The following is a 17090-nucleotide window of genomic DNA, read 5'->3' on the forward strand; positions in this document are numbered from 1 at the left end:
TTGCTTTGCATTCTTTTGGTTCAAAGCAATTTGTTACAATTCGTATTCGATATCAATTTATTCGGATTCGAATCAATTCGCTACGATTTGTATTCGATATCAATTGATTCAGATTCGATTTATTCTGATTCAAATTGATTCATATGATTGTATTCGATTTCGATCAATTTGGAATCGATTAGTTTCAATTCGGATTCCATATGCATCGATTCGTTCCAATTCAAATTCCATATGAATCGATTCGTTCCCATTCGAATCAATTCGTTCTCATTCGAGTCAATTCATTCTAATTCAAATTTGTTTCTAATCATTCATTCCGATTCATATTCTACTTGTTTCTATTTGGATCGATCCGTTTTGGTTCGAATTCAACATTTTGATTCAAATTCAATTTTTGTTAAAATTCTCATTTGATATTATATTGAATTTAACTATATATTATTTGATTGGAATAAATTTAGTTATGATTTTAATAATCCAATTAATATAGTTATTTAATAAAGATCTATGTTCATATTAGATTAAATAGGTTTACCCATTTAACCCATAACCTTAATGATTAAACCAATAAAATCCATTTTATTATTATAACTTAAATATATATACCAAATAAAATTATCATTGGGAACCGATTAGTAATTGTGTGTGAAGACAATTCATCACATCAAATATCTTAGACATAAAATTAGAGATGTAAACTTTCTAAGCAAAAACGTATTAAGTCTCTAATCATAAACACTAATGAAATTAAGTTGGTCCTCCGGAGATTCTCGTTAAATTGACACAACCGAATCTAATAATGCTTAATTATATTCGAGTTCAATATACTATAAATAAACCAATTAGACATGATATCCTAATTGATTGAATTCAATTTAAATAGAAAAATAAATTGAAAATAGCAATCTTTATATAATATTTAAGATTTTAAAAAATGAATTTTATGAGTATCCGAACCAAATTTAAATATAATTTAAAAATAAATAATTATTTTTTTAAAATCAAATTTTATAAGGGAACAAAATCTGAATTACCGATCCTAATCGCAAGAAGAACACTAAGTAATAAATCAATTTACTACAATTGCAATTGCAATATCTGATCTCTAGAATAGAAAATTTGAAATTTTTTCATTGGACCCGAAACATTAGATTTGACTTAAGAATTACATTTTTTATAATTATAGTTTATTTTAGATAAAATGATATTTTCCTACACTGACTTTGTAAAATGTGACTTTTTCCTACACGAATTTTTAATTTGACAAAAAACTACACCAAATTATCAAATGTGTCACATTGATACACGAACTACCCAATTTAATTGCAATTTCCTACACAATCCGGAAACGGTTTTAAATATCTATTAACCGATGACGTGGTATGCCACGTGGCGTCTGACATGTCACGCCACATAGAAAATTTTGCCATAGCATACCATGTCAGAATTTAAAAAAAAAAACAAAAAATCCGAAAAAAATTGTAAAAAAATAAAAAACAATTAAAAAAAACAAAAATCCGAAAAAATTGCAAAAAAATAAAAATAAAAAGCAAAAAAAATACACATATATATATATATATATTTATATCTATATACAAATACAAATATAAACATATATACTCCTATATATGTATATATACTTGTATATTTTTTATTTTGTATATATATATACATAGGAGTATTTATGTTTATATTTGTATTTATATATCCACATATAAATACAAATATAAACATAAATACTCCTATGTATATATATATACAAAATAAAAAATATACAAGTATATATACATATATAGGAGTATATATGTTTATATTTGTATTTGTATATAGATATAAATATATATATATATATATGTGTGTGTGTATGTGTGGTGATTATATACATAATAGATACACATGTGTATAATATTATATATATTGTGTATAAATATATATGTGTGTCTGATTGTGTACGTAATAGATATACATGTATATAATTTTATATATATTATGTATATATGTTTTTTATTTAATTTAAATAATAAGAGAATTTGAAAAAGGGACAAACTTAACTATTACACAAAGTAAATAGTAAAATTTATAACTTTGTGGTTGTGTACTTAATAGATATATATACATGTATATAATTTTATATATATTATGTCTATATGTTTTGTTTTTACCTTAAAATAAAAAGAAAATTTGAAAACGAACAAAAATAACTATTAGTAATAGGTAAAATTTGTAACTTTATAAAAAAAAATTAGTTTCAACATAATATATAGTTTAAAAAAGAAACGATTGACTAAAAGAAGTGGAGGTTACCATAAAATTAAAGAAAATAAGAAAATAAATTATCAAAAAATTAAAAAAATAACACTCTTAGAAATAATTAATATATATATATATTTTACTATTTATTTATTTTAATTTTATTTTATTTTTTAAATTTCGATTTTTTAAGATTTTTTTTTCGGATTTTTTTTTTAAAAATCTGACGTGGCATGTTGATGTGACAAAAATCCATGTGGCATACCACGTCAGTCGCCATGTGGCGTGCCACGTCAGCGGTTAACGGATATTTAATACTGTTTTTGGATTATATAAGAATTTGCAGTTAAATTGGATAGTTCGTGTATCAATTTGGTACATTTGATAATTTGGTGTAGTTTTTTGTCAAATAAAAAATTCGTGTAGAGAAAAGATACATTTTGTAAAGTTTGTGTAGTATTTTTCCTTTATTTTATTTATTTCCAGAGTGGGAAAGAAATCATCAAAAATGGTCACGGAAGTCAAAGGGCTATGAAATTATCAACTTGTTAGATATGAAAAATATCTGCCTCTAGCTTTTTACAATAAAAATAAGAAGCCGTTTCTTAAAAACACTTTAATTCGTAGTTTCTTTCAAATCAATAAACCATTTATTTTCAGATAATATATAAAATATAATATATTTTTAAATAAAACTATAAAAATTTAAAATTCTAATAGATCTGCAAATAATTATTATCCGTATAAATGAAATGGAATGGAATAAGAAAAATCAAATCATATTTATTAGAAGTCATGAAGAGACAAACGTCTACAGATTTTTTTATATATTAAACAAGTTTATACATAAAAATTCAGTATAATTTTTACTGTTTGGATAAATGATAAAACAAATGATTTCTATTGTTTTTTACGTGATTATTATTTCACATTTTAAATAGAAAATATACATTATTTTAAGTTGGATACTTAAATATATAAAACAAAACTAATCAAAAACCAAATAATAAAATAGAACCGAACATATGATAAAAGTAAAATAAAAACATCTAATTCATCAGAAATTATATCTAATATATAATTTTTTTATTCAACAAATCACACGATTAAATCCCCAAATCCAAATCATGAAACGACAACAAGGACAACAAAATCTTAAAGCTTGAGAACAGCGGCGAAGGGTCCCAGCAAAGTGCCGACATAAAGGGAGCCATTGAACTCGTTGGCTTCGCTGACCAAAGTGTCTCCAAAGGTATCCTTGAGAGGGACTGTCTGAAGAACTTTGCCCTCAGAATCGATTTTAACGGCGGATGGGTTCGTGGCTTTGAGGCCTACGTTCACCACCGACGCCACCCAGAAGTTTCCCGTAGATCCGATCCTTTTAATGTTGTCTGGGTTTGTAACATTCGAGGTGAATTCCTCGGTCTGTCCTGCTTTCGGGCCCTTGATCCAATGCCTCTGGATCTTACTCTTGATGAACTCTCCGACCAGAACGAACGACCCGTCCGAGCTGACGGCGCAGCCGGCCGAGCCGCTCAGGCCCTCGACCAGGACTGTGATCTTTTTGGTCGCGGCTTCGTATTTAAAGAGCTTTCCCGACGCGTCCTTCAGGCCCACGGCTATGTACACTTGGGCGGGGGTGAATTTGGAGCTGAAGGAAGTGAAGTAGACATCGCCGGTGGTGGGGTCCACGTCGAGACCGTCGAGGAACTTGAAGGGCTTTCCGTCAACCGAGTCGGCGATCTTGGTGGCGAGTCCGCCGGCCTTAGAGACCACGTGGAGACCCAGTGGAGCATCCGCGATGTAAAGGTCGCCGGTTTTCTCATCGAATGCTATACCGGCCGGTCTACCACATATTTGCGCCAATACCGTTCCAAGTACTCCTTCACACCATATTTTGTTCCTGAATTTTCGTTACACATATTAATTACATTACCAAATTTTGAAAATTAAAAAAGAAAATTCAAATTATGAATGAATATGGGACAACTAGCTAAGAATTCGCAAGTTGCGTGCCGCCCATAAAATCACTAAATTCAATGGATATGGGATATTTTTCAAAAATATTATTAATAATTGTTGAAAAACAATTCCGTGAATTATGGATGAACAAGCACACGAAATGATCTGGAAAAGGCGTGACCCTCTGGATAAAGTATAATTATGAAATTAAGCTATATAATTAATTTCATAAAATAAGAAAAGATCCATTATGGGTTTGAAAAGAGATTACTTACGCAGGTTTGGAAGTCTGAGCGAAGTCAACGTAACCGGTTTCCGGCGTGTATTTGAGGATTTTGCCACCGGAGACGCCGGTGTAGAATCCTTTGCCGGTGGAGTCGAAGGCGAACGCTTCGGGTCCCGACCTCGAACCGGGAACCGGCAGTTTCTGAAAAGCCGGCGCTTCAGAAAGGACGACGGAACAAAGAGACAGAACAAGGGCGCAAGCAAGAGCAGAGACTAACGACGAAGACATGATTTTAGAGAGAGAGAGAGAGAGAGACTAATGTTACGAGAGAGACGATGAATGGGGAATATGCAGCTCTACCTATATATATAGGTTTAGTTATGAATTTACTATATATATTTTTTTTTGTTCTTACAATCTCCGGATTCTATTATTAAATGTAAAGATCACTAAGTTTGTGATATATTTCCATTTTTTTTTTGTGATATTTTCCATTTTTAAGAGTTTTACCAATCATGTATTGATATACTTCCTTATTTCAGCGCATTTTTAAAGATATATGTCAAAACAAATTCAGGAATATTCCAATTTGATCGATAATGTAGCACATTAACAAAAGGAATTAAGAATGTCAATTTTACATATGGATTACATAAAAAAAATTACATATGGAAAAAATATATGTACAAAAAGAGAGTCAGAGAATAAAAAGGACATTTATTAACAAGGCATATTTATTGGATGAAAATGATAGTTAGGTACATTTTGTTGGGATGGAATTGGGTGTATTTTGGCCAATTAGTTTTTTTTGCATTGATTATTTTATTAAAATTAAAAAGATCGTATTTTATAATGAATCAGCATTAAAATGGAAGAGAACAAGCTGTCCTTATAATTTTTTTTTAAAAAAAAATTAAAAATCATATTTTTATCTAACTAAAACCCAATAAATATCGTATAATATTAATTCATGAATTGAATTTGGTATTCAATCTGATTTTTTATAGTAACAAACAAATTTATATTCTTGATTTTCTCTAAAGAATCTGACTCTAAATCCATCGAATCTCTAAATTTATTAATTCGTGAACAACTTAAATATCTAATTTGCTCTACCTAATTATATATCAATTATTAGTGACAAAATATCAAATGTTTATTTAAAATAAATTAGACATTTAAATATCATTGTAAACAAATTTAAAAGAAATGTAAAATGTCATAAATTATTGGTAAAAAAGCAGAAATGGAATATTTAAAAAGGGAGTTAGCAACAATAGTTACATATTGTTGATTATGGAAACAAGTATAAAAAGGGGAGTACAAAAAGATGTGAACATAAGAAAATTGATTTTCAGGAAATATTTATCTGAAAATCGAAACTATTTGTGCCAAATAATGAAATATTTTGTACAATGTTTTGTGTCATATTAGGTAGGATAAATTTCGTTCGGGTGGAACGGAAATTATTTTTAGCCAATTATTTTACTTTTTTTTTTTTATATAAAATTATTTGTAATTTAAATTAGCAAATTACAAAATGAATATAAATATAAAAACAGAGAAGAATAAAATTTCTTTATAGAAAAATCTCGTATATTATTTTATTCTATTATATCCAACTAAATTTTCGTAAAAATATAATTTTAAAACATTGATAAAGCAATGTGGATGAGATGAATTTAGTAAAACACCCGACGAGAAGGCGGCTGAGAATTTAGTCAATTTTAACCCACCTTCCTCCTAGAAGATTTGACTCTAAATTTGCCAAATCACTAAATAAATGGATATAAAATTTAAAAATCTCTACGGAATGCAACGGAAACGTTCTCGTTTGAATATTTAATATGAAACTTTTTGCATAATTGAATATTTTATATGATAATTTTCCAAATTTATATATATGTCGATAATACAGGTAATTTTATTTTATAGAAATTTAAAATATTTTAGAAAATAGCTTTCATAAACCGAAAATCTAAAACCGAACGGCAACGGAATGAAAATTGAACCAACGGAGTAATTTCGGCTTTATGGTATAACTTTTCTTAAACCGAATCCCAAAACGGTGAAAAAGTGTGTAAGAAAAACACAAGCAACAAGACCCGCACGACCACAAGTGTTGAGTTTGGTCCGACTCCGTGAGAAGAGAGACAAGCACGAACACTGAGAACTAAAGTAGCCGCTATGTCTTCGTCTCTCACGGAGATCTGAACGATTCACCTGCGTAGCGCACATTCCCGAGTTCCTCCTCGATGCGCAGAAGCTGAAACCGAATCGAATCATTGTTCAGAACGGCATTTTACGAGCTCTATATACTCGAGAAACTCGGGGGATTTATAATATTATCCGTGGATTACCTGGTTATACTTGGATAATCGTTCGCTTCGACATGGAGCGCCAGTCTTGATCTACACAAGAAAAACGATCGATATATAGAAACAGGCATGAAAGATTTTGCGGCGAAAATATCAGTATCGAGGTCTCAGGAGTTAACCTGCCCGCTGGCTAAACCGACAGAGAGATCTGCGATGAAGTTATCCTCTGTCTCACCACTCCGGTGACTGACCATCACACCCCAACCGGCAGCTTTCGAGTCTAACGCCGCTTGGATTGACTCTGTCACTGTCCCTATCTGGTTAACCTGCGATATCTCATCGATACCATTTAGTCATTTTCACAAGAACAGTTCACGCTTCAAAGGTGAAATGTCCGAATAACCTCTTAGTTTACCTTTAACAGTAGAGCATTGCAGGACTTTTTCTGAATAGCTTCGGCTATTCTTTTCGGGTTAGTGACCAACAAGTCATCCCCGACGAGTTGGATATCCACCGAGGATAACAGCGAAGCCCATGCGCTCCAGTCGTCCTGGTCGAAAGGATCTTCAATAGAAACAATCGGGAAATCCTTGACAAACTCCTTGTAGAGTTCAGCGAGACTCTGGGCCGACAGAACATGAGCTCCATCATTCGGCTGGTTCTTGAAGTTTAGATCGTATCTACCATCTTTCATGAAAAACTCCGATGCTGCAACATCCATTCCTATTTTGATCTGCAACCATTATTCAACTACATGAGGCATAGATCGAAGTTGATCAGAAATATTTTAAAAGGCAGGCTTTGGGAAGGAAGATGCCAACAACCTTTCCTGTGTAACCGGCTTTTTCAATCGCGTCCATGAGCAAAACGAGTCCCTCTCTGTTGTCTTGAACATTAGGAGCAAACCCTCCTTCGTCTCCAACATTACATGCATCTTGACCGTACTTAGCTTTGATTATTCCCTTCAGCGTATGATAAACTGTATTCAAACGAATGAGTAGGCATTACTACGAGGAAGGAACAATCTCTGTCACAATCTGAGCATTTAAAAGGAATCCGGGTTCCAGGATTCAAAATAGAAGCTCAAGAAGAAGCTGCTCGTCACACCCGAAGGATTAAAACTAATACAAACACACTTGAGGGCAACTTCAAGAACTCGGCCATGTAGGCTAACTAAACCGCTCAGAATTCAAGTATCCGGGGAGTATTTTCGCATCCATTTTGAACTAAAAAAGATTACGAAACTGAGCAGTTTAAACAAAAAAAATGGAACCGAAAGAAGAGCTAACTGACCTTCACTTCCCATCTGAAGAGCTTCAGAGAACGAGGTTGCACCTACCGGAAGTATCATGAACTCTTGCATAGCCAAATTATTACCGGCATGACTGCCACCGTTGATGACGTTGAATGCTGGAACCGGCATAACAAGCTCGTCCGTTCCAGAAAGTTCTTGGATGTGCTTGTACAGAGGCAGCCCTTTCGCTCCAGCACCCGCCCTGCAAACGCTGAGTGATACTCCTAATGTTGCATTTGCCCCGAGTTTTGACTTGTTCGGAGTTCCATCCAGCTCCAGCATCAGAGCATCGACATGGGCTTGGTTCCTTCAAGGAATAAAATGAGGCAAAATAGTGATGAAACCACGATAGAACGCTCGGCTTCCACATATATGAATGCACTAACCAAGTCAAAGCTCGAATTTTCAGACCAGACAAACAGCATTCTAAAGGTTATATCCGAACATGACACTGATCAATTCGAACCCATGTCAGAGCCTATGGAAGCACAAATACCTCTTCCTCCTATGAAAAAATTATGCAGATATTTATAGCTTACAGATCTAAAATAAGCACAGTAACTTCAAAAATTCATGAAAAATCATCCAACCCTGTTCTTCTCTGGCTTACACTTACCTAACGTCAACTCCGACGAGTTTAGGACCGAGAACCTCGTTGATGTTCTTCACAGCGGTTAACACACCTTTGCCTCCATAGACGCTCTTGTCTCCATCTCTGAGCTCAAGGGCCTCGTAGATCCCGGTGGAGGCACCGCTCGGGACGGCCGAGCGGTAGAGATCGTCGGTGATCAGATCAACCTCCACCGTCGGATTCCCCCTGCTATCGATGATCTGCCTCGCCTTCAACCCCTTCACTCTGTACTCTCTCGCCGCCACCGAGCATTGGATCTCGCGGCGGCGGAACCTAAGACAAGGCGAGGAGGCTGAAAGCCGGTGGCGTGGGACGCGTTGAGGGGAGAGGAAAGTGGTTTGGAGGTAGGTTTTGGCGGTCGAAGCCATCGGAGAGACCACCGGGGAAAACCGAGGGGTTGTGGCGGAAGAAGTTGAAAGGGCTGCTTGGGAGAAGAGAAAGTGGGGGAAAATGTTTATATTTAAAAAAAAAAAATGGCGAAGGGGTTGGTGGTGGGTGCGTCGATGAAACCAAAGGAATAAGAAATTGGGATCAAACATTTTCTTCATTGATCTATATTTTATGGGTAAATTATTTCCAAGAGGAAATTTCATCTGTCAACTCTATTTCCTCTTTTACTAATATTTTTCTCTTTTTTTTTGTCGAAATTATTCTCCACTCGTTTTTTAAAAAACATCAGGTTCAAATCGAAAAACTTTTATATTAAATAAATTCAGTCATCTATTTTTTTTTTTCATATATCACCTTCTAAAACAACACATTTAATTTTTTTAAAGAGATTTTGAAATATATTTTGTTTATATAAATTAAAGTCATCAGTTCCTGCCCAATGCCACATCCTATTCAAGCCGAAACCTCCTCAGGTTTCGGGTTCACAGGTAAGTAAAAAGAATACATCGGCTTGCTTATCTCTCCATTCTTCGTGTACTCGTCGAAACTTCTACTGTTTTAAGTGTATAAAATGGAGCAGCGATTTTTTAGATTCTGATGATACAGTTGCACAAGTTCATCTGAAAATCATTTTTAGACGCTCAAACAAATTTTCTATATATAGACTTTAGTTTGTTCATATTCATAAACGACAAAGACCGTCTTCTGTTTTGTCTCCCAAAGTTGAGTTTTGAACATCAATCTCTTCCAACAACAAAAACTGCCCTTCCACAAAACCTTCTTAGTTTTGTTCTTGCTTCGATTCTGTTTCTCCTTTATATACAAACCCTAAATGGTGGGTCCGGTGGCTAGTCCCTAGATCCGGCTTCGTTGGCTGTCGAGATTCTTGAAATGGGTTTGCGGTCGGGGCTGATGTGCATGTCGAACATAGCTCTGATATGCTTAGGGTTTGTCATGATGGGAACCGGTCTTTACAAAAAGAGAACAGTGTCACAATGCTTGCCGAACACTGGACCGGCCTTTCTCCTGATAGGATTGCTCTTGTTTGTGATCCCTCAGCTCGGGCTTTACGCCACCTGTTGTCGCTCCAAACGCCTTTTCTCGGTATATTTCTACTCGATGGTGGTGGTCATTCTCGTGGCCGGTGGCTACTCTTTAAAGTGCTTCGTCTACGTCACCAATTTTAGGATAACCCGTGATCCTTATATGGACGCCCGACCCGTCGACCAGTTCTTCGGCCGGCTTGTCTCCAAGGAGCAGTACCTTAGGACCAAGAGCTGTATTGTTAGGACAGCTGATTGCAACATCAATGGCAGTGAGCACAGTTATGTTTGGGTAACGTTTCTCCACTTTCTCAGTTCTTCTTCTAGGTCTTTGCTTTGATTCCATCGTCTAGTTCTCGGTTCATCATGTCGAATCTTTTGATAGTCACATTCAAAAATCCAATATATCAACGTTTTAAATGAAAAATATTCGGATCGATCGTTATCGCGGGTCCTAAGATATCAAATTTGCACACACCAAGTTATCTATGAATGATTTTCCAATTTCAAGAATGTGTACTGAAAATATGTGTTTATGCGTCTAACAAAAACCAAACTGACACGAACACAGAAGTATTGTTGCGTGCAACCGGACGGATGCGGGGACAAGCAGATGTTCGGAAAGGCCGGAGAGTGGAATTGGAAAACGCAGTACCTAAACCCAAACATAGTGCCGGAAGAATGTGCGTACGAGTACTGTCTGGACTGCAAAGGGTGCGAGCTGAGCATATTGGGATCCATTGTCAATCAATGGAGGTTCCTCTCTGTCTTCTCCGACTCCGCCCTCGTCGTCTCTTTCGTCGCCTTCTCCATGGCTTGGTCCTTACTCCGAAGCATCAACCAGTCAGACGATTACCGAGGCTCTTACAGTTGATCACCACCATCCTCCCCTCTCTCTTTGTAATGATATCTGTGACCTCTCTCACTCTCCTTAGGTTTTATGTTTATCTTCTCTTCATGTCGGGTTGATCACTATTACATGTAGAGGATAATGTTACGACTTTCAGGAATTTTGGTATTCTTTTAAATTTGATTGAAATTGTATATTCCAAATTATATACATTTTCCCCCGAATTTGTTATAAGTCATTCACTAATTATTTCCTATCCTTTATGACCTTGAAATGTTGCATGGATTTGTAAAACGCCAATAGACAATCTTTCTAACGGTTTCCTATATATAACATTATAACATATGCCTCTACATACATCTGTATATATATTTAATGACTGGCACACCGACGACGCGCTTTTACTATTTTTAATTTTATCAAATCCCATGCAATGCATCATCGCCTCCCATGTGCTCCCTCGTCAACAGATCCGAAGGAAACCCAAAAAAAAAAAAAAAAAAAAAAAAATCCCCATCTTTTCTGGGCATTGGTCCATTTTGCCATATCCTAAAAATCTCTTCTGGGCATTCTTCAAAATTTGATCTTTTTTCATATGGAGGATCAGCTCAAGCAACTCCGTGGAATTTTCGATAGGTTCGATATGGATTCAGATGGGAGCTTAACCATCTTAGAGCTTGCGGCCTTGCTCCGTTCCATCGGCCTCAAACCCTCAGGTGACCAGATCCACGTCTTGTTAGCCAGCATGGATGCAAACGGTAACGGCTCTGTGGAATTTGATGAGCTCGTCGGGGCCATTCTTCCCGACATGAACGAGGAGATACTCATAAATTCCGGGCAATTGCTCGGAATCTTCAGATCATTTGACAGGGATGGGAATGGTTACATCAGCGCAGCCGAGCTTGCGGGTGCAATGGCGAAGATGGGTCAGCCTCTGACGTATAAAGAGCTCACAGATATGATCAGAGAAGCCGATACCAATGGCGACGGTGTCATAAGCTTTGGTGAGTTTGCTTCCATCATGGCGAAATCTGCATCGGATTTTTTCGGTATTGCCTTGCCTTCATGACATTATCCGACCCTAGATCATGACTGTAAATTTCTACCTAGGTTCTGATCATTCTAACCTAAAATAGATAAGATCGATCCTTATCGTACCTTGATAATAAAGAATGTAGCATTAGAAGGGGCGACCGGATTTTTTTCTTGCCTGTGGACGATGAACAAGATCAGAGAATGACACCGAGAAACGGGAATTCTTGATATGCAAAAAATGACTACGGAATCTAGAAAAATTGTTCATGGGGATTCGCCCCTTGTTTTAATGTAAACCTGGCACCAAGGTATGCCTTCAATTCTGGAACTGCTTCAATGGCTTTGACCAAAGCTGTGTCAACTGCTTTCTGGTCATCTTTCTTCTGTCGTGGAAGTTTCTTCTTCTCCTACGGAAATCAAAACGCATCTCAATCACAGTTTCTTATTTGATCAAAGCTGTGTCAACTCCCATCATTTATTTCCTCCCGAATCAATTCGGATCATCAAATGCGAAACAGAGTACGAGACAAATTGAGATTATGCCACACCGTTTACCATTATATCCCGAACACGATTACTCGTATGACCAAATAAACCCCTTTACCGATTTATCCATTAAGATTAATGTATGAGTTTGTTTTAATTAACGTACCTCTTTCTCGGCCTCAAAGAACTCACCTTCTCCTTTCTTCTTTTTCTTCTCAGCAACCTTGGCAAAGTACTTGCCATCGAACTTCTCGATGTTAACTCCAGAGATGTCAACCTTTGTGGAAGTGCCAACTAGTTAACGCGTCTCAATGGAACACCGTTGATCTTGAATGGTCCTGGAGGTAAAGAACGAAATGGATCATAACAAGACTTCACAAACAGAATCAAAGCAGATGAACTGGTTTCTGATGGATCAATCGGTGAAAGATGAAACAAGACGTTCATCCCTAAATAAAATCTTGACGAAAGCAAATAAAACTATCCGGTTACCAAAAGCAAACCGGAAGGAAGTTGCTTAAAAAAACCACTCCTTTACTCTTGAATCTACAGGCAAGAATGATCAACACCGTACCCGGGGTGATGCTGGATCTGCGGTACAACCGTAATAAAATTCCCATACGTGAGAAACATTTCAGAATCCTGTGGTTTTGAAAACCAATTCAAACATTTAACAAAAACCATTCTATAGAGGATTTGACGCACTTGCCCGTATGAATCTAAACTTGTGAAACTAACCATATGTAAATCTGTAAACTTTTTTCCCAGAGATGAAATCTTTTTACACATTCAAGAGAGCATAGACAGGTTAGAACTGTAATATCATCGAAACCAGCATATCTATGGAATTAGCATTTTCACAAATCCTCCAAAAACCCTCGTTTGGCCTAGTATATCAATATATCCTGCGAAAACCCTATTTGCAAGCTAAATTCAAACAATCTGGCGAATCATTACGTACGATCTAATAAAACCAAACGCATCAGATACATGCGTATCTACGAACAGCAGAGAAAACAATCAAGGACCTGAGCTTCGTGGGTTTTGGTTTGCGCTTGTTGACAAGCAGTTTCTTGACGTCGTCGGCGGGATAAAACTTGGGCGGCTTCTCCGCCGGAGACTGAAGCTTGGGCTTGGGGTCATGGTGGGGGAAAACGCCGCCGTTTTTTGCCTTGACGGCCCATAAACCCCTCTTGTGATACATCTTCGACCTCGAGAATTTACCAACACCTCTGATCAGCTCAGGGTTTCTGCTCACTCTCGCCTTCCTCTGCTTCGCCGCCATTGTTGCTTTGGCGCCTCCGACGCTCTCTAGGTGCAAACCCTAGAAAAAGGACTTCGGGAATTCGCCGGCGGTCGATAGAGGAGCGGGACGCGAGAAGAAATTTGAGAAAATACCGTGCGCGCGCCTGTGTGGACCGAACTTGCGCTTCGTTGAATCCCATTTGATTGTATCCGGTTAGATCCGGTTTACGCCGGTTCAAAACCAGAATTCAAGAGACGATTTTAAAAAGGAAAGTTCATGGACATCATTCCAAATTTCCAATGGGTGGCATTTCTTGTTTTGGCTATATCTAGATTTGATTATTTCGATTTTTTGAAAAAAATATTCAGTCAGTTTTTATATTTATATTGAACTTAATTTGGTTTGATTTCTATTCAATTCGATTCGACTTTTATGGTAAAAATATTGATCAGTAAAAACTAAAATTTTCGTCTTAACGTTCTATTCTAGATTTCATTTTATTTATTTTTAATAATATCATATTTACTCAATTCTATATCCAAATTTTTATTTTGGATACTTTGTTTTGTTTTATTTTATTTGGATCAGTCACTTCCACATGCAACTTCAAACTTAGTATCCTATTTTTCTAGCAATGCAAAGTTGAAACCATTTTCTTGAAACTCTTCATTTTTCAAATTTTCAGTTCCTACAAATTATTTACGTTATGCTAATTAAAAAAGTTAATATTCCGTTGTATATTATATTAAAATTTGAATTAAAAAAATACTATGTATTTGAGCAAACCAAGATAAATCACGTTCCATAAATTTTTTCATAGCAGAGTTTTTTTCTTCTTCTGTCACTCCAATAAACCACAATTAGAGACGATAATTTTCGAATAAGGACGGTTAAATCCTCTCTCGGCGACCACTGCTCTCTTATCGCCAATCAATTTAGCAACCCTGTTTTGATACAACAAAACCCTTAATTAAAAATATAATTACCCAAAACCCTAACCCCTCTAATCATATAAATAAATAAATAAAAATGATTCATTTTTCACCTGAAATAAGGAGATCCAGTGTTCTCTTTGACGGTCTTGACAGCTCTCATCTTCTCCACCACGTTCATCCCTTCCACGATTTCTCCGACCACTAACACGGACTCGTCAAGCTCCGACGAATCCGCTGTCGTTATCACGAACTCTGTCCCGTTCGGTCCCACGCCGACCTATGCCCGTTACAATGTATATGTGATAGAACACGAGTCTTTCTAAGAATTATATATATATATATATAAAAGAAATACTTAGAGAAGTTTATTAGAATATTTGTGTGGGTTGATTTGTTTTCATTTGACTTTGTATAAATAATTTATCGGATACAAAATATTTGTATCATACAAGTTAAATTAAACAGAATATACATCGGATTAAATCGGATAGACATTTTTATAAAATCGAACAAAATAAACGTAAAGAATTTTTATAAGTGAGATTTTTCTGCGAATATTATATTTTTCAAGAAAAAAGTCAAATAAAATAATTCGTTAATAAAAAATACAAGTATATGAAGAAGAGATGATATTGATTTACGATTTGAAAATATCGTATAGAAAAATTGTTCGAAACAAATGTAGAGAATTTTAAGTGAGTATTGTCTGTGAATATTTTTTTAAAAAAAAAGACTAGATAAATTATATTTAAAAATAGAAAATATATAAGCAGAGATTACTATATGAAGATATGGCATTAAGAAAACCATGGAAATTGGAATGAGAACTAATAGAAAATTAGAAGGAAAGAAACATATAGACTTTTAAGTGAGAATGCTTTAACTACATAAATTTGAAAATAAATTTTGGAAAAAATATATTTTTTTATCCAAATTTTGGAAAATATAACAACTAATACAAAATCAAAAAAAATCAAATACACCCAAAAATCGAAGTTTAGAAAATATATATAATTTAAGGATATGTGTAACAAATATATATATATATATTTGTGTATGTGATAATACCTCTTCCTCGTCGATCTCTAATTTACCATTTCTAGCCACAAGTTTTGCCTTCGGCGGAGGCCGCGACGGATCAATCACCACGATTCCAACTTTCCCGGCCAAATTCTTCGTACATTTCTCTTCCTTCGATCTCTCCCACTCTCCGATCAGATTCTCGAAGCTTCCCGTTTCTCCGTACGACCGGATTCCACCGTGTTGGATGTAATTGGGCATGATCTTCACGAACTCTTTTCTCCGATAGCTTATTCCGGCGGCTCCGGTTACGAGGGTGACGAATCTCGCCACTCCGGCTGGAACTTCGTCGGCGTAGAGACCGATGACGATTTTTCCGGTGGGTTCTCCGTCGATCGATATGTCGAGGAATGCCTTCTCCGTTGGGACCTTGGAATTTCATTGTGATTTAGACAGCATAGTACATGGAAACGATTCAAATTCAAATTCAAATTCAATGTGGATGTTTGGATGAATGCATTCCAGGTTACAACGTTGTCTTACTTTATCTCGGCAACTGGTTGAAGTGTCTTTGTCGGAACTAATCTGGTCTGCTCGAGCTTTAGAGAGGTCGGGAAACAGTGGCGTCACAGTCTGAGAACCGACGAGTAGAAGCAACGGAGATGTACTAATCTCTCGACGCGATACCTTGCAGTCTCTTTGAACTGACGGCGAGGCTGCGGCGGAGCTCCAGCGGATCTGCGTCGGCGGTGGAAGTTTCGCCGATGGGTATGGGAGCTTAGGGCTTGGTAACATCTTTCAGTTCTTCTTTTGGCAGAGATGGGGACAAAAACATATGTATTGGGAGATTACATGGATAAGAAATTCGGGAAGATGAGCCACATTTGTTGATTGGAGAATCATTTGTTGTGGTGTGGGGCCTTCTGCGAATTGCTTTTTTTTTTCTTAAAAAAAAAAGATTTTTGTGTAAATTTGGTGGATGTTAGTTAAAACATATGAACAAATAAATACAAAACCGAAGTTTACTTGAAAAGATGTTAAATATATAGAAATTTGATAATTGAAAATTTTCTTTTGGTGATTTGTCTAGTACAAGAGAGAGGGTGACGAGGAGATGAAGGCGTAGAACTGTTTATTTGGAAACGAATCGTTGGTAGCGACTTAAAGTTTTTGTAAATTTTTAAAGATTTAATTCAAAATCGAAATGAGTGAAAACCAAAAAAATTTATTTGGTTGATTTCAAATAAATTTAAGATTAAAACCATATTGATGATGTTCAATATAAGAATCATATAATTTAGGATTATTTTGTTGGAATAGAGACCATAATAAGATGAGTTTGATTTAGATCGAGGTAAACTTATGTTAATAGAAATTTCTCTATTGATACACACTAGGTATGAA

At 35.7% G+C, this 17090-nt stretch overlaps 5 protein-coding genes and 1 pseudogene across 5 annotated transcripts; 2 read left to right on the forward strand and 4 right to left on the reverse strand.

Annotated features, from left to right (window-relative positions):
* Positions 1-3303: 3303 nt before the first annotated feature.
* LOC104808295 (protein STRICTOSIDINE SYNTHASE-LIKE 12-like) lies at positions 3304-4780 on the reverse strand. Its single transcript, XM_010533960.2, has 2 exons — positions 4488-4780; positions 3304-4153 (listed from the first exon to the last, which is right to left on the reverse strand). The coding sequence occupies exons 1-2, from the start codon at positions 4724-4726 to the stop codon at positions 3406-3408; spliced, it is 987 nt and encodes a 328-aa protein (XP_010532262.1). The 5' UTR covers positions 4727-4780; the 3' UTR covers positions 3304-3405.
* Positions 4781-6417: 1637 nt separating this feature from the next.
* Positions 6418-9140, reverse strand: LOC104808296 (enolase 1, chloroplastic). The gene is made up of 7 exons (XM_010533961.2): positions 8667-9140; positions 8050-8357; positions 7581-7735; positions 7172-7489; positions 6936-7082; positions 6799-6849; positions 6418-6704 (listed from the first exon to the last, which is right to left on the reverse strand). Exons 1-7 carry the CDS (start codon positions 9047-9049, stop codon positions 6639-6641), a joined length of 1428 nt encoding a protein of 475 aa, XP_010532263.1. The 5' UTR covers positions 9050-9140; the 3' UTR covers positions 6418-6638.
* Positions 9141-9962: 822 nt separating this feature from the next.
* Positions 9963-10988, forward strand: LOC104808297 (tetraspanin-17). The gene is made up of 2 exons (XM_010533963.2): positions 9963-10406; positions 10686-10988. Exons 1-2 carry the CDS (start codon positions 9963-9965, stop codon positions 10986-10988), a joined length of 747 nt encoding a protein of 248 aa, XP_010532265.2.
* Positions 10989-11317: 329 nt separating this feature from the next.
* LOC104808299 (probable calcium-binding protein CML15) lies at positions 11318-12053 on the forward strand. The gene has a single exon (XM_010533964.2). The coding sequence runs from the start codon at positions 11560-11562 to the stop codon at positions 12031-12033; it is 474 nt and encodes a 157-aa protein (XP_010532266.1). The 5' UTR covers positions 11318-11559; the 3' UTR covers positions 12034-12053.
* A 174-nt stretch (positions 12054-12227) lies between these two features.
* Positions 12228-13953, reverse strand: LOC104808298 (annotated as a pseudogene).
* A 535-nt stretch (positions 13954-14488) lies between these two features.
* LOC104808300 (peptidyl-prolyl cis-trans isomerase CYP26-2, chloroplastic) lies at positions 14489-16533 on the reverse strand. Its single transcript, XM_010533965.2, has 4 exons — positions 16230-16533; positions 15735-16115; positions 14777-14943; positions 14489-14675 (listed from the first exon to the last, which is right to left on the reverse strand). Exons 1-4 carry the CDS (start codon positions 16479-16481, stop codon positions 14573-14575), a joined length of 903 nt encoding a protein of 300 aa, XP_010532267.1. The 5' UTR covers positions 16482-16533; the 3' UTR covers positions 14489-14572.
* Between the last annotated feature and the right edge of the window lie 557 nt (positions 16534-17090).

Source organism: Tarenaya hassleriana, unplaced genomic scaffold (assembly GCF_000463585.1).
Source record: "Tarenaya hassleriana unplaced genomic scaffold, ASM46358v1 Cleome14, whole genome shotgun sequence".
NCBI lineage: Eukaryota > Viridiplantae > Streptophyta > Magnoliopsida > Brassicales > Cleomaceae > Tarenaya > Tarenaya hassleriana.